Raw genomic sequence first — 22313 nt, forward strand, 5'->3', positions numbered from 1 at the left:
AAGTGGAAGAGGACGGCTGGCAGTTTGTGACGTGTTTAACCCTTGCTGGAGGCTGTCAAAGGCATGCTGGTGACCCCTTGTTGAGAAGGCTGTAGAGTATATTCTTTCTTTACACCTGAGTTGAAGTGAATAGCAATGCTCAGATAAAGTGTCTGCTGGGTGGCAGGCCTTGTGCTAGCTATGGGGGAGACCAAGGCAGACACAAAGCTCTTTTCCTTAGAAAGCTGTCCTGCTCCTGAAAGATGGAGCAGGCACACAGAGGAATGTCTGTCTGGATAGGTGTGTGTTTATGTATGGATATGCAGACACACACAAGGAAGTATAAAACATCAATTTGGGCGCACTGAGGGAGGATTAAGACCAGGAGAGGCCTTGGGTGAGCTTTAAAGGAGCAGGCAGAAATGAGAAAGCCTCCTCTGGTTCCCTTACCCAGCTTTGCTTCTCCCAGCCCAGGCCTGGGCTTAGCTCCCTCTCGATGCCCAGGACAATCCCTCCCAGGCCTCACTCAGCAGCAAGGAAGCCGCCCTTTAACCAGGGAGTTTCTACCAGAATACCACCTTCTTTTCCCCACTACTCCAAGTTGGCCTCAAGAGCAACAGGTGGACAAGGAGAAGCCACAGATCCCAGAGAAAATTTATATTTGCATAGGCATAAATTAGAATTTGTTGATTAAAAAATCAAAGTAAAGAATTAAACAGTAGCCTTTGTGATGGGGAAGAACTAAGACCCCATCTGTAGGTTCCTATGCAGGGCTGCTCAGACGCCAGCTTCCTGGTAAGCGAACAGAAGCAGAGGGAGCAAACTGGGTTGAGGGCCAGCTAGGGTCAGCCTGCCACTGTCTGCTGGTGACCCCCAAAGCCTGCAGATGAGTGAGTGCCCCTGCTTGCTTCAGGGACCAGTGGCCAGCCCTGTGGTGTGAAGGCCTGCCTTCCCTCCTACAGTAAAAGGCAGGAAGGATGGCAATGTCACTGTGAGGATCCGTGCCTGACAGCCTGCCCCCCACCCTAAGCTGGAGCTGGAGTGAATATCACCCTGGGCCCCAGGGGGAGGAAGCCAGAAATGAAGCCCGTAGCTTTTCTTTCTGATAACAAAGAACAAAGAGATCTATGTATAAATATAAATATCTATCTATATACATAATACAATGGGCCCGCAGGGCCAAAGAATTTGCCCTTCCCCTCCCCTCCCAGCCTTAACTCCAAAAAACTAACCCCAACTCTATCCCAATAAACTTAACACCAGGGAATTGTGGCCAGTCCCAGATACTTCAGATTTCAAAGACTGCCCCCATCATGCCCCATGGTAAAGAGAACTATGCATGCTACCATGGACGGGAGCTTTAGCCACCTGCTGGGGCATGCCCAAGACAGACTGTCTACCAGTCTGCCCTTTGGAACTGCCCAAGTTGTCATGCCCTCAATAAACCAAGTTCTTTGACCTAGACTCTTGGGCAAGGTAAGCTAAGGTGGCCTAAGCTGTGGTTCTGAGTGCTGCTGAGCATAATAAGGCCCTCATGATGTCTTGACTCACACCTTCAACATATCATACATAGCTGTGTATACACCTCCTGAGGGCAGGCAGGGCCTGGTAGGGAGCTGGGCCACCTGACCCTCAAGAGGATGGGGAGTGAAACAAATAGCTGAGCTGGTGATCTCCTCTCCATCAGAGAGGGCAGGGTGGGGCCAAACTGCTCCATGGTGGTAGGCTCCCACCTTGTATCTCTCCCAGAAGCCACAGTGGCCATAAGGGATGAAGTGTGGGAGAGGGCGAGAAAGTGGGATGAAGTGCTTGCTGGGGGAGGGGAGGGGCTGAAGGGGGAAAGAGGGGAAAGGCCCTGGGGGGGAGAGGCTAATTGGCAGGCTTCCCATGGACCCGGAAGCGGTAAATGCAGGTGTACTCAGGGTGACCCCAGTTGCTTAAGATCCGAAGTTCGACCACCTGGTATGGGGCTGTGTCGTTGCCCTGTGGGAAGAGGAGACTGGGGTCAGGAAGGCTCGTGATCCCTTGGTGGACATCCTGACCCCAGAGCCCGTCCCCCCCAGGCCTTCTTCAGTGGCTGAATGTTATCCCTCAGGTTGCTATCAGAACCATGGGGTCCTGGCTCAAACTGCAGCTCCTAGCAAAGCCACAGCATCCCCATGGCTGGTGATCTAGCCTTCAAGAGCACCAGCCTCCCTGGGACACTGTGGGGCCAGCCCTCCATACCTGAAAGTGGAAGGTCTGAATGGACTCCCCAGCATTATCATAGGTAAAGTGCCCGAGGACCACCCCTTCCGACTGTGAATCTTCATTTAGCCCCTACAGAGAAGGAAAAGCAAAGGGAAGGGATGGATGGATGGATGGATGGATGGATGGATGGATGGATGGATGGGAGGGGGTTAGAGGAAAGGTCATGCTGTTAGGACATGAATCCAGATCTATCCAGGGAGGCAAAGGAAGGGGAGGTTGTGGAGGAGGAGGTGGAAGAGGAGGAGGAAGGGGGTGTAGGGGGGGATACATTGGGGAGAGTAAAGGGGAGAAAGCAAAAGCCACCATGATGTTTCCTTCTTTGGTCCCCTCACCTTCCAGCATCTCTCACTAACTCAGTAGACAGATCCTTTTCCCTCCAAGCCCCTGGCCTCCTTCTCTGCCTCTTCCCCTAAGCTGCTGAATGGCTTTGGGACACACAATTTAATTGTAGGTGCCTCAGTTTCTTCATCTATCAGGATTTAGGTCCTGAAGCATCCTGTTCCCCTACACGTTTCTTCTTCTCCTCTGGCTCCACTTTTTTCACCCACATCCTCCTTATGAGGACATTCCAACTCTGCCCTAAGGAGGTGACTGTAGGGAATGGTGCTCATCATCCCCACTCAGCTCCCCCATGGGACACCTGGCCATGGAGGCACCCATGTATAAAGGAGTTGTATAAAAGGACCCTGAGACAGCATTGAAATCTTGACTGCTGTCAGCTGTCCTCTTCTGGCTTCTCTCTAAGAAGAGGGGGAGCAGGGAAAGGGCTGGTTGTGGAGTCCAGAGACCAGCCTCAATATCCCAGCTGTAAAATGGGCACATCCTTCCATTCCTCACCTCACAATGCTGCTGTTAAGAAATGGCTGTCAGGCATACTGGAATGGAGAGCTGCAAGGCTCAGATACTCACCAAGATGACAAAATCCTTGGGGGCGCTAGGGATGTTGCTGATGGGAGACAGGGCTTTGGGTACATGCTCCAAGGTGACAGCAGTGAGGTGGATGCGGGCAGATAATCGAACCACAGCAAAGCCCTGGGGGCCCCGGAATGCCCAGCAGTTGCCAGGGTAAACATCTGGCTGTGGGCAGAAGACAAGTCAGGTGACAAGTCAGGTGGGCAGCCAATGGAATAGATTTCCATTGTGTAATCCTCCCACCTTGAGAGCCCAGCCCCCACAGAAGGTGGGAGATGGCAGAGAGCCAAGCTGGGGGCCCTTTGTTCTGTCATACCTGGAGGATGGCTCTTGGGGACTGGAAATAGTACCACAAGGGGATGCCAAACAGACTGAGAAGGGCCGTCTTGGTATCATAGGTCTCTGAGCAGCGGCTACTGATGATGCTGGCCCCTGAAAGAACAAGAGGGAGAGAAGTGAGGTGGGGGCAGCTGAGGGCTGGCAGGACACAGAGGTAGTCCTGAAGATGAGGGGTCACTGCCAGGGCATCAGCCCTTCAACTGCCCCGTCCCATAAGGGGCATCATGAGTTTTTAATTCCTGCTGTCCCTTAATGGGCAACCATCATGTCCCCAGCCCTCTGGCTTTCTACAGGCTACCTACCTGAGGACTCCAGGGCATAATCCACTAGCCCAATGCGGTCTTCACTGTATCTCTTCAGGGCCTCATTCACAATCTGGTGCACATCCTAAAAGACAGGCATGGATGGACTCATGGGCCTAGCTGCCTGCAGAACTGGCCCAGCCCTTTCACCAGAGGGCCACGTGTGCTACCTGCTCTGCCAGGGCTTCCCCTTCCTTCCCTGGAGGCTCCTCTCAGGGCAAACCCATGACCTCCGACAGGCAGACAGGGAATGGGGCAGGCCTCACCTCCTCTGTGACCCCAGTCACTCCTTCCTTGTGAAGGGTCAGCCTCAGGCTGGCAGCAGCTTCACTGGCAGATTTGACCTGCCCTTCTGCCACCTGAGTGAGGATTCTGTGCTCCAGGTCCCGAAGTTGGGCCTGTACCTCCTCCAGCTGAAGAAGCCCAGCCTTAGCGCCCTTGTCTCGAAGAAGGTACTGACTGATCCAGGCTGGGAACTGAGACTCCACCTAGAAACCACCAGAGACCATCCACAAAACAGTAGAGGTAAGGAAGAAAGAGGGCCGGGACAGGGGACCTGGGGAGGGGGTGTCTAGAAAGACTCTGAGAGCTCAGAGCCTATGCATGTCTTCCTGGTGCCAGGGAAGGGACGGTTGTGAACCAAGTGACTGGCATTTTTCCACTGCTTTCAGGTCTACCAAAAAAGATCTCATTGGACCCCAGTGGACACCTTAGAGGGTTGGGTCTCCCTGGGCAGATGCTCAGGCAGCCCACCTTGGAGAGAGGGGCACATGTGGTCTAAGTGGTGGACTGGAGGACTCACATCACTGCGCAGGGCTGCCATCTTCTGTGGCCAAAGGTCTACTTCCTCTGCCACTGCAGCCTGTCTCTGGCTCAGGGCTGCCAGTTCCTGTCTCAGGCCAGCCAGCTGGGCCTCCAGTGGACCCATAGCCTTTAATATGTTTTCCTGGAGGGCTTCTTGGGCCAAACTAGACAGTGACAAAAGGAAAAGGGAAGGGCAGCCACTGGCTAGTGACACAGGATAGAGTCAAGCAGAACCACTATCAAAGGGAAAGAACAGAACCAGAGATCTGGGTGCAAGTCTTCCCTGACATTTACTCCCTGTGTGACCCTGGGCAAGTCATTTCCCTCCCAGGCCTCAGGACCCTCATCTGCTCTCTGAGGTCCTTACCAGCTGGGATTAATCCTATGGACATGCTAACCCAAGTATTCTGGCTCTACTGACACCCCCCCAGAGAATCTCAGTGGTGCTTTCTCTGGTCTAGTTTTCTAGCCTTCCTTCCCTCCTCTTCTCTTTGCCAGTTAGTTTGGGGCCTTACCTCTGCCATTCAGATTTTAGCTGGAGCACCCAGCTTTCCAGCTCCTGTAAGGAAGATGATGGCACAATGAGACTGATGAAAACACCAAACCACACTCTGGGGACTCATTGTCTCCTCTGGGTGGACCCTCTGTCTGCTAAGGAGGATCTGAGTCTCTGCAAACTGTTGGGCTCCAGAAATCTTGACCTTGAGTTTGGGCTAGACCTTTCAAAGACTGGACTCCTCTCTTATCATCCCACCAAGAGGAGGCATCTGACAGAGACCCCAACTCAGCTGAGATTAGGCATGAACCACTTTCCCTAGAGTGGTGAGGTCACTTCTCAGTCCCTGAAAAGAGTTTCAAACTCAGCTGTTGAGTTACAGTCTTCTCATTGACAATCTTATCCCTCCCTAGTCTTCATGCATGGATGTGCTCAGTACAGGAAAGGGGTTCCAGAAAGGAGCTACAGGAGGAGGCTTAGGTTGCTTTAGATCAGTAAGCTCTCTGCTTATCCTTCGGACAAGGGGATCCAGAGTCCTCAGACAGGAGCTCTCAGGGACAATGAGTCAATCGAATATGCTCCCATACAAGTATGGAATCTGGCCAGAAACCTGTAAGCAAGTGTTAGGTCTACTGACAGCAGCACCAACATTTCCAGCTACAAGTGACCTCCCCCAAGACGTCTCTGCCCCCTCTCCCCCCCCCCCGCCCCCCCCCCCTCCGCCCTCCATCCCCTGTGTCTCTGCCTCCAGAAGCGTCAGAGCTTCTGGATTACCTGGGATGCCTGAGAAATCTTCTTTAGAACATTATCCAAATCTTGCCGATGTTCTGCCCTGAGGGTGGTGAGTGCTTCCTGGAGACCACAAAAAAGGAGACAGGCGTTCAACAAGACCCAGAGAACTTGGCAGGTCCTGCCAAGCCCAGAGTGCTGCCTCACCTCAAGACCTCTATGCCTTCCACTAGCTGGGCTTGCCGACCTGGTCTTCTTAGCAGAGCGTTCTCCTCACCTGGATGTGGGCAGTGGTGTCCCTACGGAAGTCCTTCTTCAGGGTGGGTTCCCATTGGCTCATCAGGCCCTCCAGGAGAGTTGAAATATCCTCGTGGCTCAGGCTTTTTCCACCTCCATTCCCACTGGCCCCCTGCAGCTCCAGCAACTCCAGCCTGATGGCCTCCTTCTGCCAACGTGCAGAGTATTCAGAAGCCAGAGTTTCCAGCCGCCTTTCTAGGGCATGAACCTTGGACAGGACATGCTGTTCAGCCTTGGGAACAAGGAGGAAAACACACAAAGATGAAAAGTCTCTTAGGAGGAGGAACAAGGAGCACTGGGCATTTGTTAAGCACCACTGTGTGCCCGAGGTGGGGCTGAGTGCTGAGAACACAAGGACCAAGAAGGAAACCTTTCTTGTGTACGAAGAACTTCCATTTGAATGGAGGAGACAAGGACATTAAAAGCCACCAGGTCGTTTAACTGCTGTCGGCAGATTTCTTCATTTCACACTTACGCTATTTACAAAAACGTAAGCATTGTTGGTCTCCGCCTGAGAATGGAAGTTCCTGGTCAATGGGAATGGTTTCATTTTGTGTACCTGTGTCCCCTAGGCCGGGACCCGGCACTGAGGAAGTGCTTAATAAATACATGTGGGTTGACAGGCTGACTGGAAGAAAGAGCACCAGAATGAATTCTCAGCATGGGGGCAGCCATTTGGGTAGGGTCACCGAGTGTGAAAGGAGTACAGAAGACCAATGAGGCTAAGGCTGGAAAGACAGGGTGGGGCTGTTTTCCTCTGGGGGGCAAAGGGGAGGCCCTGCCATTGACTGAGGAGGGAAGTCACTTGGTCTGCTCTGTTCTTAAGGAAAGTTCCTTTGAGAGCAGAGTGCAGAACAGACTGGAGGCAGGGAGGCCACTCAGGACACTGCGGCAGTGAGCCAGGAGAGTGATGAGGGAGGGCCAGGGTCACCAGGGTCGAAATGGCAAAGAAGCTGAGAGAGCTCAGGGCAAAAAGCCAGGTCAGAGACCTCCCCAAGAGGTACAAAGGAGGCTAAGCATGCAGAAGGTCCCCTCCCCACCAACCACACAGCACAGGGGCAGAACCAAGAGAACAGAGGGAGGGTGGGCATTTTTGATGAGCCCAGCCCACCTCCTCTCTAACCATCTAGATAATGTGCCAGACCACATTCTCATGAGGAAAGCCAAGAAAACATCCCTGTGCGTCATTTCTCCAGCCCAGGGAAGCTTAAGAAATAAGAGAGCTGTGGACACTGAGGTGGGGGCTGGCCAGGAGCCCAACATAATGGCAGCCAGGACAGTGGGAAGCATTTCATTGCCCAAGGATGGTAAAAGGGCTAGAACTGAATCCCTGAGCAGGAGCAGATCCCAGGCTATCCTGGGAGCATGAAGGGGGCCAAATGACTCTTCTAGGCTACAGACGTAGGGCTGAGAGGAGCAGTTATGAGTGAGCGAGGCCCTAGCTGAGCACTGATCAAGAAAGGGGTTCTGCAAAGAGGTTCTGGACCTGAGCCCCAGAGCACAGCTGGGGGCTCAATGTTCACTTTTAGTCCTGCAGTGGGATACCTCGGGTAGGAGACCCAGACGCAAGAAGAGTCAATAAGTTCGGTCCCTCTGAACCTGCAGAACCTCAAAGTGTGCTAACAATGACTGAGTCCAATAACATTCTACAGAAACTCCAGCACCCGCAAGCCAGAAGACCTAAACCTGAGTCAGGAACTTGCACAACTCAGACAAGAATAGCAGTGAACAGATATCACCACTATGGAAGCACTGAAAGTTTGCGGACTGAACTAAGAAAGCCCAGAGGTGAGCTGAGCCCAATGCCAACATCAAGTTCATAGTCAAGAAATAGGCTGGAAGAATGAGTAAACAAAACTGAACCTGACCACAAAGGGCTACTATGGCTCAAGACAGAAAGACAGAAGAAGCCAATGACTTGAAGATATCTTTAAGCAAATCCTCCAAGAAAAAGGGTAGATTGGATAAGAGTTGAACAAGAATTCCTAGAAGAGTTAAAGAATGAGATAAAAATGAACAAAAAGTGATTTTAAGAGTGGAAGAGGAAAAATTTTTAAAAAGCGGTACAAGAAAGATATGAGAAGAGAATGAATAATTAGTAAAAGAGGCACAAAAATACTGAATTCCTTAAAAATTAGAACTGAGCAAATAGAAGCTAATAACTCTAGGAGACAACAACAAAAAATAAAATCAATTCAAGAGAAAATGTATAGGATCTCATACAAAACTCCAATGACCTAGAAATGGATTGAGGAGAGAGAATTGGAGAGTCATTTGTCTATCCAAAAGCCAGGAACAAAAAAGGAGCTCAACATAATATTTTAAGATATTACAAAGGAAAATGCCCAGATGTGTTAGAATCAGAGGGCAAAGTAGAACTTGAAACCACAAATCATTTCCTGAAAGAAACCCCTACATGAAAACTCCCAGCAACTGTTCTAAATCCAGAACTGCCAGGTCAAGGAGAAAATTCTGCAAATAGCCAGAGAGAAATAATCCAGTACTGTCAGGACACATGAGATTTAGAAGCTTCCACATTAAAGGAGTACAGGGCTTGGGATATCATATTCTGGAGTGGAAAAGATCTAGGATTAGAGCCCACAATAAGATTAAACTACCCAGCAAAACTGTGTATCGTCCTACAGGGGAATAAGGACCCTTCCTGAAATAGAGAACTTTCAAGCATTCCTGATGAAAAGACCAGAACAGAATAGAAAATTTGACATTCAAACACAGAACTCAGGAGAAGAATAATAAGGTGAACATGAGTGAGAAATCACAAGTCACTAAAAAAGGGCAAATTGTTTAGATCCCTTGTGTGGCAAGATGATACATGTAACCACTTCAGAATTTTATGATCACCACGGGTCCTAGAAGCAGTCTAAATAGATAGCGACCTGAATGACTGTATTATGTTGTGAGGATCTCAAAAGAATGGAAGGGTGGAGAAGAGAAATGCACTGGAAGGTTGTGGGGAAGGAGAGAAAGAATGGGGAAAGTTATCTCATAAATGGGGTGCACTAGAAAGAGTTTATACAATGGGAGGGACAGAAGAGGGGAACAGGCAACACGAACCTTATTCTCATCTGAACTGGTTGAAAGAGGGAAGAATACACATACACACACAATGAGATGGAGAGATTCATTTTACGCAAGGAGAAGTAGGAGGAAAAGCGTCTAAGAGAAAGGTGAGGGGGAGGGAAGAATGACGGGATAGATTAAGGGAGGCAAAGGTCAGAAACAAAAGACTACTGAAGAAGGGACAGAGTAAAAAACAAAAGGATGAGTGTAAAAGAATAGCATGGAAAAAAATATACATTTAATGAACACAACTGTGAATGGGAATGGGATGAACTCACTCATAAAATGGAAGAATACAGTTGAATGGATTAGAAACCAGAATCCAACAATATGTTATTTACAAGAAATATGCTTGAAACAGAAAGATACACAAATAGAGGAGTTGGAGAAAAAGAATGGATCTTACAGAATGGATCCTAAAGAATGGATGAGTCAAAGAACAAATCATAGAAATGGTTAACAATTTCATGGTGACAATGACATAACTAAATTTTGGGGATGCAGTCAATGCAGGACTTAGAGGGAAATGTATATTTTGAAATGCTTACATCAATCAAAGAGACAAAGAAACAGATTAAAGAATTAGACATGCAACTAAAATATTTAGAAAACCAACAGATTAATCCCTTCCCAATTAAACACCAAAATTAAAATCTTGAATCGATAGAAAGATGAACGAAATTGAAAGAACAAAACCCCAATGAACTAATAAATAAAACTATAAGCTTTGAGAAAAACAATTAAATAGATAAATCCTTGGCTAATTTAATTTTTACAAAAGAAAACCAAATTATTACATCAGAAAATGAAAACAGTGAATTTACAATCTATGAAGAGAAAATAAAAGTAATTACTAGGAGCTTTGTTGCCCAACTACATGCCAATAATAAAAATGAAAATCTAAATGAAATGAATTTTACAAATATAAATAGTCCTGTTTAACAGAGCCCTTAAATAACCCCATCTTAGAAAAAGGAACGAAACAAGCTATAAATGATCTCTCTAAGAAAAAACCCCAGGACTAAATCAAATTTTTCCAAATGATTAAAAAGTAATCAATTCCAACACTAAATAAACGATTTGAAAAACAGGTAAAGATAGAATCTTATCAAATTCTTTCTATGACAAAAATATAATCTTGATACCCAAACCAAGGAGAGTCACGTCTCCCCAAGAAAGGGAACTATAGATCAATTTCCTTAATGAATATTGATGAAAAATATTAAATGCTAAGAAAGGAGATTACAGGAATATATCACAAAGATATATTGTGACACTGTGACCAAGCTGGATTGATACCAAGAAGTTGGGCCTGGGTCAATTATTAGGAAAACTATAAATGTAACTGATTATATCAATAACATAAACAACAAATTTATATGATTTCAACAGGTGCAGACAAAGCTTTTGACAAAATGCCTCATCCCTGTTGAAAAACACTAGAAAGCACAGGAATAAATGGAGTCTTCTTTAAAATAAGTATTATCTAACTCAAACCAAGAGCAAGCATGATATGTAATGGGGATAAGCCTTCCCAGTAAGATCACGGTAAAGGAAGAAAGTCCATTGCCAACCATTGCTATTCAGTGTTGTACCAGTTACAGCAACTGCTAGATATAGCAATAAGGCAGAAAAGAAACTGAAGGGAAAAAACTGCAATGAGGAACCAAAACTATCTCTTTTGGTAGATGATACAATGGTTTACCAAGAGAACCCTAGAGAGTCATCTAAAAAACCAGTTTAAAACAAAACCAGTTCAAACAATTACTTAAAGAAAGTTGGAAGCCCATCAAAACCATCAGCATTTCTATACATTAATCAAGAAAATCCAGCAGGAAGAGATAGAAAGAGAAATTCCATTGAAAATAACTGTATACAATTGTATACTGTATACAACCTGAGAGTTTGCCTGCCAAGACACACACAGGAACTATATGAACACAATTACAAAACATTCTTCATACGTAGAGATCTCAACAGTTGGAGATGTACTCACTCCTCGTGGGTAGGTCAAGCCAGTAGCATAAAAATGATAAAACTACCTAAATTAACTTATTCAGTGCCATACCAACTGAACCACTAAGAAAGTTCTTTGGTAGCAAAGAACTCATTGACAGAGGAGTGGCTTATGGATACAAGGAAATATGACTATGCTGTACGAAGCCACAACTCTGCTTAATTAGAAGACTTACATGAACTGGGGAAAAGTGGAATAAATGAATGAGGAGAACAAGAAAACAAGCACCACAGACAACCATGGAAATGGAAAGAACAGAGATGACACATGAGGATCTTCTTCCCTTCCCGTCCTGGCTAGGGTGGGAAATACTGGCAGGGAACCTGCATCTAATGCTGGGCTCGCCTGCTGTGTTCTGCTGAACTTTTCTTCCCCTTTTTGGTTTATTCTTTTGCTTAAGGGCTGGCTCTGTGGGAGGGCAAAATGGGAAGGATACACTGAGCAAGGTGGGTCACATGAAAGCAAAAGCTAGAGACAAGTCTTCAAAGTCAGTGGGATGTGTGCGTGTGTGTGTGTGTGTGTGTGTGTGTGTGTGTGTGTAAAGATGTACCTAATTCAAAATGATTTTCACTAGTAGATCACACAAGCTTTGCAGGGTTTTTCCAAATTCCCTGCTTCTCTTTCTGAGAAGACACACTGGGAAAGGTAGGTTATGTAAAAACCAATGATATCAAGAAAACTTTTGGAAACACACAACACGATGAGGAGACGTGAAAACGGTTTTCAGACTTTGTGGACATGGACGGGGTTAGAGGTGCTTTGCTTGTCCTGGCAAGGTAGAAGTTGTGGCACATTTCAGAGGCAGGAACAGCTTCCTAACAAGGTGAGTCACTGAGAGGGGAAGGAGCTGCCTCAAGAATTTGGGGGCCTCCACTCTCAGGAGTGAGCTGAAGAGGGAGGCTGAGGGCCCTTCCTGATGTTTGCCGTTTCACGGGGCCACTGTTTGTATCCTTTAGTCACCACCCTCTTCTTCTCTTGCGCCAGTGGCCTATTTTCAGATCCAGTGTTGCCTTTGGTTTCTTTGCTTGCCAAGAGCCGCTGGTCTCTGAGGGAGGCAGCCTCTAGGATTGCTGGCCTTCTCACTGGAATGCGATGTTTTGGGGCAGCAGTCAAACATCCTTAGGAAACGATGCTATGAGTCAGTGTTCCTTTTGCCGTGCCTGAGTGGTTGACACATCTGAAGAGGAAGGACTGGAGCTGTTGGAGCTGTACGGTATGTTTTTTCCCCTTTTGTCCCCCTTTCTTCTAACTTGCTGGATTTTGACCTTTGTGGGGCCCAGTCACTGATCTGGTCCTTGATGCTGAAATGATTCGTGTAACCAGCATTTCTCATTCCGTGAAGATGGTCCTTTGGTTTCGTTGTGACATCTTTTGGTGCTGATCATGTATCCTGTGCCTGGGGACTTTCTTACTGACAAATAATAGTTGTGTCTTCTTCCCTTGCACGTTGTTTTGTGGACTTAGTACAATGACAGCCAACAAACACTGATACACTCCCACTAAGTGTAACAGGCTATGCCGAGTGTTGGGGTCACAAGGACAAAATGATCTTCTCAGCTTCCTCCTGGACTTCCTTTGCCCTCTGTTGCCTTATGCTCATTTGGAATAGCAACTATGGGGTTTTTTAGTTGCCTTTAAAAATGTGATGAAATCTAATCCTTGAGGCTGATTTGCCTCCTCCAAATTCTTCTGCCTGTGAGTGATCATTCCACTGATTGTTTTCCCCCCCACATCTGAAAAAAAAACTCCTTGCAGCTGACATGAGAAGTCAGACAAATCAAATTCTGACACTGGCTGTGTCCAAAATCGTGGACCTCATTGTGCATCTGACATCCAGCACCTCATCTGTTGCTGTTTCTAGAGCCATGTCCTTTATCCCACCACTCCATGTCACCCCTCAGATTACACTGGAATAATGTCAACCACTTAGACTGTGGTTGGACTGTGTGAGGACTGAGGGAGACCAAGTACTCTTTGTCCTTCTCTGAGGTCCCCTGACCTCTGTCCACAAACAGAAGGTGGCTGCAGAAGGCAAAGGTTGTTTGGTCTTTTTATCTGCTTCCCAAGTCATCATGACTCCCCAAATCCAATCACCTGGTGGCCAAGCTTCTGGTGGGCAGACACCAGGATCTGCACACAGCCTTCAAGTCTTCCCAGCTTGATCAACTCTGATAGTCTGGGCTCTGCTACCAATTTCTGGAGACCCCCCCCCCCTCCAGAATCACTTCACTGTGTGACAAGGTGTTAGGGAAGGCCTTTTGGGGGAGGCAACTATGATTTCAGTTGAAGGCAGCGGGGGAACGCGGGAGGCTGAGTCTTGAGAGGTTGGCATTGAACTGCCCCAGGTCCCAAAGCTAGCAAGTGGCAAAGCTCAAACTTGAGCCCAGGTTTTCTGACCCTGGCTCCCCAGGGATCTGCATATCCAAGGTGAGAGAGTCTCCTAATGCTGCTTGTGAGTGGCCCTGGGGCAAAGATTGATGAGTTTGGAGATGGAAATCCATGGATAAATCGAGGTTACTAAATGAAGGCTTCATTATAGCCTGGATTTATATTCTCATCTCTTGCCCCACAGCACAGACCATTAAGAAGAGACTGTCACCACTGAGATGAATGACCTATCTTCTGCATGACACACACTTGGCACTCAAACAGCAAAGACAAAGAAATGGAAACTACTGGCTTGCCCCCGAACTGGGCAAGAGCTGAATAAATTATGGTGTAAGGATTGAATACAACCGTGCTCTAAGAAACAATGAAATAGGTGGTATTGAGAGAAACCTGAGAAGACTTTGTATGAACTGGTGCAGAGCAGAGTGAGAAGAACCACAAAGAAGCAACTTTGAAAGACTTTAGAACTCTGATCGATGCAGTGACCAAGTACTTTTCTGGAAAATGACCCAACTTCTGACAGAGAGATGGTCTCAGGAGGCAGAAGGAGACATAGATCTTTTAGACATGGCCAAAAAGGGACTGGTTTGCTTAACTCTGCACATTTGTTACAAGTGGTTTGCTTTTCATTTTTCTGAATGGGTGGGAGAGGGAGAAGGGAAATAAAACAGACTTTTGTTCATTACAAAATGGAAACAAAAGCAGCTTCCTCTGGCTAATCCTGCTTCCCCCTCCTCTGATGCCTCATAGTGCTGCAGAGCTGTTTCAAAGACAGCGCTAGGAGAGGACACCACCTGGAAGATCCTGCCAGGCCAGAACTGTCTTCAAAGATGGTATGGTAATAGTCTGTATGGCTGCCACAGAAGAAACAGCATAGCCAACTCCCTCTACTGCTTCACTCCCATCTGTCCTGGTAGATCTCCATTGTACCTAGTTGTTTCCTCATGACTCGGGGACTCCTTCAGGGCAGGGACTGTGGGCTTGTTTGTTTGGGTTTGAATTCTTTCTTTGAATTCCCATCCCTTAGCACAGTGCCTGACACACAGTAGGCCACACTTAAGAAATGGTAGTGGACTGAGTGATTCTGGGGTTGATTGGAACAGACTTGGTTGTGAGCAGACTGTCTGCCTGTCCTGCACAAAGTGTTCCTGGCACTCACCCAGGCACTCACCTGGAAATATGGGGTGGATTCTCCTGCTTCCCACACCTCCTCTCTCCTGTTGCTGCCCTTTGCTGCCCACCAGGACAGCATAGCAGGGTGGAATGTCTGTAGTCCATAGGGGTAAAAATACCAAGCACCTAGCACATGGGAGGAAAGGCTAATGAAGGCAGAGGCTGAGGCACCAGAAGGGAAACATGTCCAGGATGAGGACCTACACCTGGACTGTGTCTGGCAGTGTCACATCCACATGGGCTCAGACCCTGGCCCAAGGAAGGTGCATGCATTATGGGCCCCATGATCTGGAAGGCAAGACCCTTCAGGAAAGGCATCTCTCATGATCCTTTCAGGAGTCATTACACACTTTTGGATTATGAGAAAAATGAGGGACAAGAAGCAGCTGGGGAGAGGACATGGAGAAGTCCTGCCTCCTGGTCCCAAGCCTGGTCCACATACAGCCCTGTCTCTTCTGGAGGATCAGAGTGCTTTCAGGAGATGCCAGCTGAATAGAGGTCCTGGTAACTGACAGCTTGTGGTGTCACCATTCCCAAGCTGGGCTTCATCTCATAGTAGGGGGTAAGTGATGTCATGGTTCCTGAACAGAGTACAGCTCTTTTGGGACCATCCAGGGAGGACCACCCTGTCCATTCTCCCCAGTGAGAAGGGGCAAAGGCCTCCAGAGCTGGCATTGGCTGTGTCCTGCCCAGCTAACCCATTCATTGTGGACTCAGCTCTTCTACCAGTTCCCCCACCCTCAAGTGCCTTGACAGTGACCACTGAGGGGGCAGATCAAACACCCATGTAAAGCCAGCACTGTCATAGTAGGCATGCAGCATGAGTCTGGGAGGCCTGCATACAGAAGATGCACAAGAAAGGCTTGTGGGATTGGATCAAGAGGAGGAGACACAGGCCGTCTATCCCATTTCAGGCACAAGAACTTTCCCATACAAGGCCTGGGTCCCTTTTCCCCTAAAGGCTAAAGGCTCCCCTTCAAAGCTCTGTCTTCCAGACTTGCGTTCAGCAGCCCTGCCCCCAAGCCCTTGTCTGTCTGGGCTGGCAGGGTGCCCTGGGGACTCAGCAAGGCTCACCGTAAGCCAGCGAAGCCAGAAGCAACAGCATCAAGAGAAGCAGAAACAACTTCTTCAGAGTTGAAAAGCTCCTGGATTTCATGGGGATGAAGGAGGAGACATTAGTGCCTGGTCTTCCCCACCAGATTCCTGTGCGACCCTCCCTGAGCTGCTGAGGAAACCAACAAAGGGTGTGCCCCCACCCTGGGACAGCTACGATGGGGAGCTCTGGGCTTTTATGGACAGCCCTCGAGGTCAAGTGGAAGGAGAAAATTTGACCTTGGTCAAATGTGTGAATGTTGTTATGAAAGGTGACAGGGCTGGTGGAAGGCATCTACTTCCCAGGGCTCTCAGGAATGTGCTTATATGCTAGTGAATTAGGCAGGCTTCTTTTGGCTAAATCATTTCAGTGCTTGTCAAATTGGGACTTGGAAGGAGTAAGCCCTGACAAGGTTGGCTAGTCTCCCTGGGCCTAGCCTGTGGCCCCAAGAATCCAGAGCTAGATAGGGAACCTGCAGCCTGGAGATCACATGTGGCACTTGAGGTCCTCAAGGGTGGCCCTTTGACTGAATCTAGACTTCCAAGAACAAATCTCCTTAAGAAAAGGATTTGTTCTGTAAAACTTGGCCTCAGTCCAAAGGTTGCACCCCAGGACCTAGAAGGCTACATGTGGCCTGGAGAGCGCAGGTTCCCTACCCTGCTCTAGAGGCTCTTGGACACAGCCCTGGAGGCTGCCTGGAAACCTGGACATGACCCCCCACAGAGAAACTGTAAGGATGGCCTGGCTACCCGAAGGACTGGGAAGAGACTACAACCCCTGGGAGCTCAGGACTTTCCAACTGGCCAAGGTGAAGCCACCAGAGTCAGTGGAGATGAGAAGCAGGAACTACTGAGGGGACAGCTCCTCCAAGATACTCAGGAATAGAGCAGCACCTGTGCTCATGGGGATTGGCATGTGCTGGGGAATGGTTAACAAGCAGTTCTGAAGGAGGTGAAGGCACACACAACTTGTCCCATCTTCTTCTTCAGTCTAGATACCCAGAGGAGCCCTGACTGGTAGCTGACACTCAGGAGCAGGTTCAAGCTGGTTCCAGCTGATTCCAGCACACCCCTGACCCTGACCTGACCTTCTGTCATAAGATTCATGGCACAAAAGTCTCAAAAGCTGAACTGAGCTCAAGGGTGGTGAAGCTTTTTCAAGCATGGGTTCTTTGGTTCTGGCAGAGCCCAGGGAGGCCTCACTGACCTGGTTAAGACAAAGACGTCCAGCAGGGAGGCAGCTGTGGTCAGGCGGTAGCAGGTAGTGCCCAGCCACCAGTAGAACAGGCCAAAGAGCCAACCTGTAAAAGTCCCAGCAGAGGGGTTCAAAGGCTTCGCCCTCCTATCCCAGAGTTAGCTTGCTCCCAGCCTGCCCACTCTGCAGCTGCTCCTTGAATCTCCCAAGGCTCTCTAGCTGTGCCTGGGGATCCTGCCATAAAAGCCTGTCTCCACACACTGTCCTAGGGTTAGCACCCAGGCCTGGTGTGCCCCAGCGTAGGAATGAGGAAGCTCTTATGGGCCCACAGCAGGGACTGCCCTGGGCAATGTGCCCACCCACTCCCAGAACCCACCTGGAAAAGTGATGGCCACCCACAAGAAAGAGCCAACTTGGGAGGCAGCATTCCTTAATGAGGATGCTGAGCCAGGCTGGTCCATAAGTGTGTGCCCTGCAGGAAAGTGAAGACATGAGGAGCCACCCAGAAGGAGACACAAGTGGGCCTCAGGCATCCCCATTACCATGCTGAGGCTTGGGCCCTCCCAACCTCCAAACCCCCACCTGGAGCCAGACTGCAGAGTTCTCTCTCCTTTTATCTGAAATCTATGTTCTCCCCATCCCCCCTGGATGGGGCACCCTTCAAAGTACACGGGGCAGCGTCCAGGGGATGGAGTTCCAGTAGGCAGGAAGTGCTGCCTACCTGCAGAGTCATCCTCCGAGGAGTATCCTGAGGAAGATCCATAGATATCATAGGTGACTTTGCCCTCATTCAGTCCATTGATCTTACTCTTCTCAGCACCTCCCAGGCCTCTCCTCCTCCTCACCAAGTCCCCACCTGCACAGAGCATGGAGGTGCCTGATAAGCAGGGAGCTTCAGGCTTCCAGCAACAGCAGCTGCCAGAGGTGGAACACCTGGCAGAACTTTTCAGAAGTCAGACTTCCCACCCCTTTGGGGGTCTGAGCCCAGAAGCCCCCCCCATGTGGTTTGGGGCAGGAAGGGAGTTCTGCACAAGGGCAAAATCTGGCCCCCTTCCTATTTCTGTATGAGGTAAGAACACTTTTTATGTTTTTAAGTGTAATGGAACTTTACTGAAACATGTAAAGATGATTTTTAGCTCATTGGCTGCACAAAACCAGGTGGCCTTCTGCCTTAGGAGGCATGGTTATTGTCACCCAGATCTGGAAAAGTGCCATCTGTGGGACTGAGGGGCTTCAGGAGAATGGAAGGATCTCCCACCTGGGAGGATCCAGGGAGATGAGCCAACCTGGAGGAGTAAGGTAACTCCCAACAGACACTAGCCTCCTTAGGAATCTTTAGAAGACAGGGAGGAGCTTCCTTCCTTCTCCCCAGCCCAAGCCCTCGGGTTTGTCAAGCTCTGGCCAGAGCTCACCACGTTCACTCCAGTAGACATCGCTGTCCAGCTGATCTTGTAGGATGGAGCTTTTGTCCACCGAGGCGACCCGGGGGCCCCTGACGTAGGACTCGCTGACCACTGATTCACTGTAGTAGGTAGTGTGAGGATTGGAAGCAGGGCCCAGGTGAGGGGCTGGTGAGAGGCGTTTCACACTGCCAGATTTCCTCTTCAGAGTCCTGGGGGGCGCCAAGCATGAAGAGCAAAGGAAAGAGGGTGAAGGAGATGAAGCAGGAGAAAAACAGGGGGAGAAAGGCCTGGAGGAGGAAGAGACTTTCAAGGAGCTTCTAGGATGAAAAGAAATGATCCCCAAAGCCCTCTTCTGTTCTTATTCCTTCAACAGATGAATCCTTTATAACATTGGAACAAATCCCCAGCTCCCATGGGCCAGGCAGGGCCTCTTTCCAAATGGAACCACCATGATGAGGTACAAGAGGAGCTAAAGCCACCTGAACCTGTCTCCTCCCCCACAGGTCCATCACCCCCATGGCTTCCTATGCTCTTGCTAGGCCCTGCAGCTCACCCCAGAAACCGTGGGTACTGGGCCACATGATGGTTGTTCCCTGCCCAGCTTTAAGCCTCAGTTTCTGGCCCTCTCAATGCTCAAAGTCACCCCTCCCTAGTTCCTGTTCTCAGAGAGTGAAGGCAGCAGCAGCCCAGGTTGGGGTAGAAGGGGAAGAGACGGTGCTGGGGACAGGAAATTCTCGCATTTGTGGGGAAAGAAAGCACTAGAGTGATGTTTCCACCAAAGATGGGGGCAGGAAAGAAAGGTGCACATGGAAGCTGGCCAGGCCCTTGGCTGCCCTGAGTGGTTGTGATCTGGAAGATGACCTAGGGTCGCTGTGGAGTGGCTTACCTTAAGGGACTGTCCTTGAAGGCAGTGTGCTGACCAGCCACCAGGGAACTTCCTCCACTGCTGCTGCTGCTGCTGCCTCCATCATCATCAACATGGTAACGATGGCTCAGGCGCTGACTGCGTCGAGACATCATCAAAATCTCACTCTAGAAGTGCTAGAAATTCCTGGAAGAAGCAAAAAGTAATGAGAAGCTGTGCTTACTGACTGACTAGGTGTGATTTTCTGGGACCCCCTGAGAAGAGCCTGATGGGGGAGACGTTGAAGGGGAGGGATGGATTCCTCCAAAAGGAAAGCTGGCTGCACTGGGACAGAGAGGCGCTTTCCTAAAGAGTTTCTGAAGTGTCTCCCAGACGCTGAGGGTGGCTGCTCACCAGGGCCAAGCCTGCCAGCTTTGTGCCTGAGCTGGCCGTGACATCTTCTTGCAGGTGGCTTCCCTGGTGAAGCGCTGCCCCCACTCTCTCTCCAGCCTCCATTTGGAATGTCTCCCTTGGTGTCTTTACTGAATCTGGGGTTTTGACACTTGCCTTGGGATTGTTCTCAGGTCGCTTCGCACACACACAATTTCCTTCTCGCCATAGTTGTTAACTCTGAGGGAAAGGCCTGCTTTCCCTTCCATGTCTTTGTTTCCCCTCATCCCCAACAGCACCCAGTTCTGTGATCATTCTGGAGGGTGGATGGGGTCCAAGCTAACCATCAGATACTAACCCCACCCCTTAGGTCATGTGTTTCTTTAGTAAGAGCCTTCAATGGACAACTGGATTATTGAACTCACTTTACAAATGAGTAAACAGACAAGTGGTAAATTCTCGAGGGGTCCCCATACCACCAGGAAGAGCCTCCAAAGCAGGCCCTGGGCCTTCCTGTCCCCCAGCTCCCTCAGCTCCAACCTCACTGCCTCCTCAGGGATTTCTGAATTGTCAAGGATTGCACAAGCAAAGTTTCAGTGACAGAGGGCTGACACAAAAGGGAGGCTGTCCCAGCCTTAGGAGACATGGATGTCATGAACATGAATTAGACCACCCCTAACTCAGATTACAGACGAGACCAGGTTGTAGGGGATCTCAGCTTGGTTTCCTAGTCTATCCATGCTATAAAACCATCTCTAATATACCCAGCCTTGATTTTGGAGGGCCTGTGACCTTTGCCAGAAGCTGTATTCTGGGGGTTACTGCTTTCATTTCCAAGATGCTTGCTTGGGTCGTGGGACAGAGACCCCAGTGGATGTCTCTGCCAGTTGGGAGAACAAGAAGGCCTGGTTTGGCTAGCAGGGAGAGTTCCTACTAGACTTGTCCTAAAAAGCAAGAAACCACATGTCTCCCTGGCTAAGGAAGCCCATTTGGTCGACCCGTGAGCTTCTCTGAAGATAGGGTGCCCACTTGGCAAGGACAGGAAGAGGGAAATCGGCAGCAGCCAAGGCAGACAGCTGGCCTGATGTCCCTTGCTAGCTTCCACCCCCACATGGTAATCAAGTCTGCCCCACTGGAGTCTTTGAATGCCCACCCACTCGGGCATCAGCATCAGCTCTCACCCTCCCTCCCCCATGCTTGGGTGGAGTCTTTGCCCGAGGCCTCAAACAAAGCAGTACAGCTAGTAGTCAGGCTGTTGTGGATACAAACCTAACCACATCCCAGGGGAGGCCTGAGAAGGCTGTATGGGCACCCCCCAAATTGCCAAGGAAAGCCCCCGGTCTGCCAGGTAGCCTTATCTTCAGCATTCCAGTATCATAAAGACAGAGAATCTAAGCTCTTGACTATTCTGAATTCTACAGTCAAAGGGAAAAGCCAACCCTACCCTCTGTCATCATAATCTAATCCCTGCTCTGCCCTCCCCCCCTCAAAAAACCCCCATGTTTTGAACAGCACAAGGCATGGTTGCAGGCCCAGTAAAGGCAGAACTCTCTCTCTGCTACTACTTCCTATGCTGACCTACAACCATAGAATATGAGTATTGAAAGGGCCCTTGGAGATTTCAGAGGCAGTCACAGTACTGGCCCCCAATAAGGTGGCGCTCATCAAGAAGAGTCCTTTGTTTTCATGTGAGAGGATAAAAGCCCAGTTTAGAAAGATACTGCCTCATCTGCCATCACATGGTCACCAGCAGGGCCAGGGTGGTGTTAGAACCTGGGGCACCTGCCCCCTACATCCCTCTGCTTTATCCTGACTCACCCCACTCCATCCTGTTATGTGCAAATGAGAGCTGATTTTACCCAGAATCTCACTAGTCTCCCACAGTCTCCTGGGGACTGTCAGGCCAAGATGCTACCATCCCCCTGCCTTGAACCTTCACATGCCTCCCCAGCCAAGTGACTTTCATCTGAAGGCCACCTACTGTCTTGCTCTGGCAGTCACTGACCCACAGGGATGGACTCCTGTTGGCTCAGGCTGGTGAGCACACAGGATCTGCCCAGACTGTGAACAGAATTTGCAGGGCCAGAGATGGACAGACTCTTCCAGGCTGCCCAGAAAGGGCCTGGGGGATTGGTAAGGTTTCAACCATAAACATTGACACTTTTCAATAGCTCCAGCGTGGAGCAGCCTGGCCTTCTCTCATCTGCCCAGCGATGACCCACAACACCCTCCACAGTCCTTTTCAGGATCTGCTAACCCAACGAAAAGGGATCACTTGCACGTGCCGGGAGTCTGAGTTTGGTTCAGCTCTGCAAAGTTCAGGGGAAGTGGAGGGAAGTGGCCAGTGGCCTGAGAGGATTTCCTTCAGGGAGGAACTAGGAAGGGGGCCATGATGCTCCGGCAGGGTCACCCAGTGAGCCAGGGGCAGCAGGGCCTTCATCCTGGGAGGATCATCCCCGGGCTGGGGTTGCCACACGTTAGAGGGTAAGCTGGAGGGCAGCTGGCCTCTGGCACTGGGAGGATGAGCCTGGCCAAGACCAGGCAAAGAGTGGGTGATGAGTCCCAGTCTGGCCAGCCAAGGGGGGCATCTGGGGCCAGGGGACAGGGTGCATCAGGTCTGGG

General features: G+C 49.5%; 1 protein-coding gene across 1 annotated transcript; it reads right to left on the reverse strand.

Moving 5' to 3' along the window:
- Positions 1-621: 621 nt before the first annotated feature.
- Positions 622-19505, reverse strand: LOC140534734 (SUN domain-containing protein 2-like). Its single transcript, XM_072656143.1, has 12 exons — positions 19344-19505; positions 18476-18666; positions 17776-17910; positions 17431-17526; positions 17067-17160; positions 4585-4750; positions 4049-4270; positions 3783-3867; positions 3458-3573; positions 3139-3306; positions 2206-2298; positions 622-1962 (listed from the first exon to the last, which is right to left on the reverse strand). Exons 1-12 carry the CDS (start codon positions 19475-19477, stop codon positions 1849-1851), a joined length of 1614 nt encoding a protein of 537 aa, XP_072512244.1. The 5' UTR covers positions 19478-19505; the 3' UTR covers positions 622-1848.
- Between the last annotated feature and the right edge of the window lie 2808 nt (positions 19506-22313).

This window comes from Notamacropus eugenii, chromosome 3, assembly GCF_028372415.1.
Source record: "Notamacropus eugenii isolate mMacEug1 chromosome 3, mMacEug1.pri_v2, whole genome shotgun sequence".
Lineage (NCBI taxonomy): Eukaryota > Metazoa > Chordata > Mammalia > Diprotodontia > Macropodidae > Notamacropus > Notamacropus eugenii.